Source organism: Pelmatolapia mariae, linkage group LG6, assembly GCF_036321145.2.
Source record: "Pelmatolapia mariae isolate MD_Pm_ZW linkage group LG6, Pm_UMD_F_2, whole genome shotgun sequence".
Lineage (NCBI taxonomy): Eukaryota > Metazoa > Chordata > Actinopteri > Cichliformes > Cichlidae > Pelmatolapia > Pelmatolapia mariae.
The window spans coordinates 21446892-21455248 of NC_086232.1; the positions used below are offsets into that span (position 1 = coordinate 21446892).

At 42.7% G+C, this 8357-nt stretch overlaps 1 protein-coding gene across 1 annotated transcript; it reads left to right on the forward strand.

Annotated features, from left to right (window-relative positions):
* Positions 1 to 4482: 4482 nt before the first annotated feature.
* On the forward strand, positions 4483 to 6388 carry LOC134628557 (early growth response protein 1-B). The gene is made up of 2 exons (XM_063475259.1): positions 4483 to 4639; positions 4903 to 6388. The coding sequence occupies exons 1-2, from the start codon at positions 4483 to 4485 to the stop codon at positions 6231 to 6233; spliced, it is 1488 nt and encodes a 495-aa protein (XP_063331329.1). The 3' UTR covers positions 6234 to 6388.
* The last annotated feature ends 1969 nt before the right edge of the window (positions 6389 to 8357 follow it).

Below are 8357 nucleotides of genomic sequence, written 5' to 3' on the forward strand. Positions count from 1 at the left end.
TTCAGGGTTATTTAAGTGCCATGCCTCTGATATAGCTCTCACGTCTCTTATTTCTGGCTAGGCTAAAATGTTGGACAGGATTTCATGTAATAATAATAATAATATTGCCATTTTCAGTGTGTCAACATTTAGCCCAAAGCCTCACAGCCTTAGCAGGGCTGTGGACTTCACAAAGGAAAGAGCTAAAGCAGAAGTAGGCGCTCAGTGTTTGTTTGTCTGTTTGTTCATTTGTCTGTCTGTTTTCAGGAGGATAAAAGACAAAACAGAAAACTACCAAGCAGACTTTCATGAACTTTAGAGGGGAAATGGAATATGGGCAAAGAATCCATTCAGTTTTAGGGCAGGTCTGGTTCACTCTTTTTTTAAAACCCTTTGTCACCCAAATATCGGACATATTATTATCAGACTTATTTTGTAATTTTAGCTGCAAAAGTAAAAAAGTAATAGTCGTCTTTCAGGAACCATCTGAATTTCCCCTCTAGCCCAAAATGGTTGAGGAGCTCTGGTAATGTGAGGCGCACATGGTAAAATCTAGGCGGAGCTGATTTTTCTGTCTGTGTTCAGACAGCAGTACCTTGTGAATGCTTTGTGCTACCACGATACACCGAATATCCCCATAAAACTCGTCTTCTCTACTTTCCGAAAGCATTTAAATTTTGTAACTAGCACAACGGAATTACGGTTATTTGAAGAGCTCTTGTAAAATGGGCCCTCCACCGGGCTGATAGTAAAAAGATGGGTTAAGACGCCAAAACAGGGCACTTGACTTGGCAGAGGATGTGCTCCATGAGCACCCTTCTAGTTTAAATGTGCCCTGTCGTGTTTATATGTCAGATTGACAGTCGTGCAATGTTAGCGGGAAGTTTATTAGCACACTGATGGCACTTGGTTAATAAAATAACTAAGCGATGATGCCAGACCTTAAGGTTAGAAGACAAATTAATACATTAGCTAAATTAGAAAGTACTACAGCTTGAGCTTGTTATAGGTCAGTACTATATTAAAGCAAGTTCCACTTGTGCTTTACTGAAACTATCCATTTAGCAGAAGTGCCAAGACATCCTTTCATTAAACCAATGTTTCATCTCCTTTCCATTGCCAGCACTTTGAACCTCTTTTGAAGTCAATATCTTATTAAAACAGAGAAGTTGGTATTGCTCTACATTCTTTCCCTGCCTAGCAAGCCGTTTCCTCAGAAACAGGAGCATTTTGTCTTACAGTGCTCAGATGGAAGGGAATAAAACAAAGGCTTTCATTTAACTTTCACAGGTATGGAGTTACCCCTGCGCTATAATGTCAGTAAGTGCTAACATTACGTAAATCCATTACTTAGTCCCTGTGCTGTGGCATTTTATGGAGGAGAGAGGTTAGCCACACTGCAGTTATCATAACAGCATCTCGTGATCTGAACTCTGTGTGATCAGATTGGTTTTAATAGACTCTGGATTACTTGGAGGCAGTTCCTCAAAGCTAAACATCTCTGGGCCTAGAATTAGAGTGCATAGCTGAGGTGAAAACGATTTGTTCCGGAGAATGTCACCGCTGCAATGAAAGAGCTTATATGCTATTATCATACCCTACCTTAAAAAGATGACAGGGTAGCGACTTAGAGATCCTTTGATACATTTTCCAGCGCTCAGTATTGATGGAGATAACATAAAATTTGAGCTGTCTAGCGTGAGCGGGCTGTTTATTATGGCTAATAGTCCTTTTTGCATTTGTGCTGCAGTAGACACAGTAACTTTTATTCCATATAGTCCACAATCTCTCTTACCTTCGGTTAATCTCACCTGTAACAAAACACACTTAGAGTCAGGTGGAATGGCCTGAGATCTGAGCCCTTGCAGTTGTCTGTTGTACGTGAAGGAAGCAGCTTTCTGGTTTTCCTTCCCTTGCCTTGTTAGATTTTTGCTCGTGTATAGCCACGTGCACTTGTGACCCCGTGTTGCTGGCTTTACAGCTATTGCAAAAGTCAAATTAAAGAGCGATTTCCCTTTGCTAAGATTGCTTCATTTGAATACGTTTTAGCCCTAAAAATTACACAGTGCGGTAGATAGAAGTTTGAGAAGTCTGCATAATTTTAGGAGGGGTCCCTGTCCTTTCCTCTCTCCCAGGCGTGTTCCCTATTTTGTCCGTCTGCTTTTATAAAAGCTAAAATACCAACAGACACTCAGCGCCCACTTCATTACCTGGTCAGCCTGTGCTGTTTAATGCACTCCAGTACACGGTGCCATTTATGTACATCGCTTTACCATTAAGGGTACACAGCATTTAGTTATTGAGCTTTTTAATAAGAGGAGTTTCTGTTATTCTGACCCCTCATGTACAGAATGTGAATGGGAAGGACAAAATATAAGAAACACTTTTTATTCTAATGTAGCATTATGAATAGCATTTCATGTCTAAAAACACAATCTTCCTCTAACCCCTTAAATACGTTTGATGATTCATGTTTGGTTTTTTTTTCAGTATACTAGCATGCAGATTATTTCATGAACTGTTATTTGCTTTCTATGGAAATTAAATACAATATTAGTGCAGATGTTTGAAGTACTATTATACTTAAGGCTTAATAAGGCATCTTACTTGAAATACTCAAATCTTCCCATGAATATTATGGCCGTACAGAGGCTTAGAGTATCACTTATGCAGTTTAATGCTGTATAACTCAGAGCTCTGGGCCTCCTGCTCATGTAAAAGAAATGTTATCTGTAGAGATAAAAGCTCCACGGTGTTAATGGAAATGAATGATTTCGGTATGAATTCTTCTGCGGGCTATAGGATTGATTTTAAGAGAAATAATGCAATTCACCTAAATAAAGACAGACACGAAGCATTCAGAGTGAAGTTTAAAAAAAAAGAAAAAGTAATGACTTTTTGCTGGTTCATGTGTGATTACACGGCCGAACGCTGCACCGTCGCTATCCATGGTCCTGAACCTCCGAGCCGGAGCCAGAGGTCTGCTGCAGACTGCAGCGTCCTATGAAAGAGTATCGACTTTTTGTAATAGGAAGTGTGACCACGGAGTGCACCCGGCAACAGATGCGAAAGTGAAAAAAAAATGCTTTGGGGGGGTTGAAATGTCATGTGAACAGTTGGGTTCAACCACTGAACACCTCAGGGGTGTTATCGACTCCCTTCAATGCTTTTAAAGGCCAAGGGTTCGCTCAGACCGGGCTGTGCTGTTATTCGCCTGATAGAGTGAGCGACCACAATTTCCAGCGGCACCTCGAGAGGAAGTGAATTTGTGAAAGTAAATCTAAGCAGTGGAGCGTCTGGAAGGAGAGTTCAGTGCACTACTAGAAACATCCAGATCACACATCCTGCACCAGACACGAGAAAGGATGGTGTCAGCCGAGGGAAAAAAAAAGTACCTGAATAGGTGTGCATAGGCTTGTATTTAAAGCGTGTAGTGATATTTGTACCCCGTGTCACAGCACATGAAGCCAGCCTCATTCATTTCAGGTTTTAAATAGAACAAAGTCTCAATTAATGTCATTGGTTACACCTTTAATATGTTACATTTGACTTTATAGACATTTTTGTATCCTTGCGTTATATCTGCTGGGCTACATGTGCGTTATTTCCTACTCATCTCGCACATTTGCGCGCATTTAAACGTCCTTTATGGCCTGTTTGGTCATGTCTTGTTTTATAGTATTTAGTACTCTGTATTGCATGTTACGTGTAGTTACTGCAACAAATGAGACATTTCCGTCTTTTAAGCTCATAGCCCCAAGTTGGAGTAACTCTTTTTTACACATCCTTAATTGGTAACTGCGTCCCTCTCGGCTACTAAACAAGAGGAATAATACTCGTTTGACACGCACAGCCAAAACAAATGGGCGCATGGACTGTGGAGCCCTTTTGACATTGTTTCTTTTCAGTGTGAAATTTTCCGCGGTGGATGAGGATGCATCCAGGGGAAGAGGACTTTATGGCTCAAGATTAGCTTCACTTTTGTGACATTTTAATTACAAAGACGATTCGTTTATGTGGAAAGAAAAAGGCATCATTATTAAGGAACACTACCGCCACTTGTTGCAACGTCAGACTCCCATCTCTCCGGCATGGGAGGAGGGAGGATTTGAGGGGAGGTGGGGACACCGTCACATCCTCTGTCCATATATGGGCATGAAGTTTACACGCAGCGGGGAATCCTCTCACTGGAGCTGATGAATGGGGAGGAGGGCCGAGGGAGCTGCCAAAGTGTATATAAGGAGAGAGAGGGGAAGTCGCTGATGTGAAATCCACAGCAGGCAAATACCTACCGAGGAGCAGAGACGAAAAGGAATACCGTTAATTGCTTTTTTTCCTGTTTTTGACCACAGACCACTTTGGATCATTTGTTGAAAACCATCAAAAAGGAGGGTTGAAAGAAAACAAGCTTCTGTATTATTTGTTTACCCCCTCCCTTTTTTTTTTTTTTTTTACCTTTTTTATTTCCTTCCCTGGGAGAGACGGACTTTTAAGTGCATCAGTATGTTGAACAATATGGATTTGAATGCGAAAGATTCTTTCTACCCTCAGTTTGAGAATTGCAACAGTTCTTCCTTGGGGATGGAAAACAGCGTGCGGAAAGATAACCAGGAGGTGTATGTCGATGCAGAGCGGGGAGTACCTGCCCAGTTTGGCCACGGTGAGTTCGCATGTTTGCACTGTCGATGAATCTGCATGCATGACCGTTTAAAACGTAGAAGATGAGCATTACCGGAAAGCGATGAGACTTTATTTTCGGGGCAGTCCGGTATGCTCTGTATCGGGGGCAAAATACGCACGGATGTTTATGTAACGCAGATTTTTTTTCACACACCCCCACCAATCGCTTAAATTCCACTCATTTTTTAATCCACTTATAAAAGACTCGCGGTTACAAAGTTTCCTCTCTTTCTAATTCCACAGAAGGAACCCCTGCAACTCTCAAAACCGAAGCTTCCAACTCAGAATTCGCTTTTAACCCCTGCGAGTGCCCAAAAGACACATACACCCCCTCCTCGCTCGCCTACTCCGGCAGTTTCTATGTGGAGGCATCTCAGGGAGCGCCGTGCAGCACCGAAACACTCCTCAACATGATCACAGAGATTGTGGGCATATCCACGCTGCCGCTTTCAGAAGTGCAACAGAGCGGCAACAGTCGGGGAACTTATCCGTCGCCTGCGCCGCTGGACAGCAGCAGTGGTAATTTTGGAGACCCTGGCTCCAAGAGGCAGTCCTACACGTGCTCCGGACCCACTCCTCCTGTGTACTCTCCGGATCAGACGTGCTCGAGGTATCCCGATGATCAGGCCGGCGGCCAGGTCCAAGACCCGTCCTCTTCCCAGCTCAACTTCAGCTCATCCCGAGCTCCTAACCAGAAGAAGGCTGAACCAAAGTCAGAGGCTGCTTCTTTCCCCGTCGTGGTGAAGAATGAGTTTGAGAGCAGCTGCTACGAGTGGGGGACCCTTAATAAGTCTGACTGTTTGGAGACCAGTTTCCAGACTGAAACCTTTCCGATGTCGAGCGATTTCCCCCCTGACCAGCAAATGGATGTAAAGGAACTTTTAGACACGTTCCCCCCAATTTGTCCCAACCCGGAGATGGAGTTTAAAGTGGAGGAGGGCATCAAACAGGAGCCGTGTTTCTCTGACACCTGCTCTCAGAGCTACTCCAGCCCCATGTACAATAATTACCTCCCACCCCCGCCGATGGGCCTCTCCTCTAACCTGAAACCCTTCCCCGAACCTCCACAGCCATCTAATCAGTGCGATTCCTTATACACAACACCAGCTTTACCGAGCACCATAGACTCCATCCTGTACTCTTCCTTGCTGCCAGATTCATTTGCCCAAAGTTACACCACCCGCGCTGCGAAGCCCCCCAGGGCCAGAAAGAGCCCTGCCGCCTCTCATGGCCCCGCCAAAGAGAAGCCCTTCACCTGCCCCATGGAGAGCTGCGACCGGCGCTTCTCTCGCTCGGACGAGTTAAACCGGCACATCCGCATCCACACAGGCCACAAACCTTTCCAGTGTCGCATTTGTTTGCGCAGTTTCAGCCGTAGCGATCACCTCACCACCCACACCAGGACTCACACCGGGGAGAAGCCGTTCTCCTGCGACGTGTGCGGCAAACGCTTTGCCCGCAGCGACGAGAGAAAACGGCACGGACGCGTACATCTGAAACAAAAGGAGAAAATGGAAATTAAGCCACAGGTGACCACCGGCGCGTGGCCGTTCACTCTTCCCGAGGGGATCTGAAGACCAGGCCGCGTGTGCACACATAACATGTTAGGATCTTTCCGTCTTGGAAGATAAACCAGCTGACTACAAGTTGATGTCTGAGTTGGTCTGACTGGTGAGCCAATACCTAACGTAAGAGGTTTTTGCGAATATTACGAGTTTTTGAGGAGCAGAGAAGGGGAAGAGGACTGCTGCTTCGGCCTTATTGCAGGCTGCCGATGCTGCTGACTATTATGCAAAAAAAAAAAAAGTGCATAAGTTGTAAGAGTCGGTAAACAGATCAACAATTAACTTGTTGCTGTTACTGTCAGTAAAGCCAAACCTCTCCGCCCTGAATTGCATGACTGCTGTTCAGCACCTCCTTCACCTGGACAGCTCCAACCTCCATTCGCCTCTCACACTGAATGGATTGCACTTACAGATTATTAATATCTCCATTTAAGATTCTTATTTTCTGCTTTTAGCATTCTTAGAGCAATTGTTTGGACTATGTTTCTTAAAAATTCTTGCATGTTTATGTCAGTGTTTTTTTTTCTTTTCCTTTGGCTGGAATATCAACCACTGTCAAGGTACTCGTTCACTCCACAGTGAGGGGTTATTGACATGAATGTAGACTAACATATTTATGGTTCTCACCATAAAGCTGCCCACCTTTGATCAGATTTAGTGTTTGTTTATCTTCTTATCATTATGCTGTCAGTGTTTTTTGTCACTGGTCTTTGTGTTGTGTTACAATTGTTTGGATTATTACAGTTGTGAAAGATATATCATAAATGGGAAATAAATATATTTGTATTACTGTACTTTCTTTGTATTTTTATAGCCAACTGTATATTTTACAAGTATATTTGAGCGTCCTTTTTAAGGTGAATTGTATTCTAAATCATAACTAATGTCTTGGTTTTTGAGGGCTATTGTTTAGTAATACAATATTTTAAATGTTACAATTTGATATCGGAAACCTTTTCGCACTTCATCCCATTGTTGGTACGATGAGAGTTATTTCATTGAATTGTTGATCTAGATTTTAAAAAAAGGGAATGTACTCTAGTTGTGGTACGGCTTTTCAATTCAAGCCATTTTACAGTATGTACAGAGGTATGTTTATTCGCGCTAGGGGAAAAAACCTAGCAAATCATATTTAAAAAGAACAAAAAAAACATTGCTTTTAAGTAATCAGGTAGCACACATTGCTGCGAGTTTCTGTAGACTTTACCTTGGCGATGAAAGGGTTTTTGACTCCTCGTATCTTTTGCTGGAGATACTGTATGCTGAAAATGTTCACACTTTAGCAAAAAAATGTAAAAAAAACAAAACAAAACAAAAAAAATGTTCAGAGTTTGGTGAAACTGTCACCAACAGGGTACTGCAAAAAGTAATTTAACTCGCCTTAAGTTATATTAACTGTTCAAGTAAAGATTTTGTACATATACAGTTTCTACAATACTTTAAATTAATATCGATGTTGTTATTTTTATGAAAAGTTTATGAACAAAAATAAAATTTTCTGGAAGCAGCAAGTTTCTCGTGTGTGTGGTTTGGAATGATCTCACTTTGCTCAATGGTATCGTGCGCTGTCGAGACCCCCCGTCGGAGCATTCAGATGAGTGTGTGTCTTACCCAAAATAAACATTATAACGGGCCCCCCGTGGCACCACACTGTAGCCCTAACATTAGACATTGCAGTTCTGCCCTGTGACTCACGGGGCTCAAACACATTACAGTGAATACCTCACCCCGAATCCCTGTTGACTTCAAAAGATTTTCTCGTGATGTGAACACCACGTGTGCCACGGTAATCTTGTTAAAAAGGACATTTTCTTGCCATGTCAATGAGATGATCTCAAGCCCTGTGTTCATTCATTCCTTTGTTCATTCACTCGCCCCTTTTTCCTCTTTTTTTGGGGCTACAGAAGGATATTAATTTCAACCCAGGCGCTGAACACGATCATATTCTATTATCGTGATTTTGTTTCTTTTTGAATAACGCTGGAACTTTAGCCTCCTCTTGTCAAAACTTCCCATTGCATTCCTGTAAGTGCAGGTAATAATCTTTGTGCCTTCAGACCTTTCTACAAGAAAAAGGAAAGAGTGACTCAAAGCTGTGGTGAAAGCCATTTCTTCTTTTTGTAATCTTTAGAG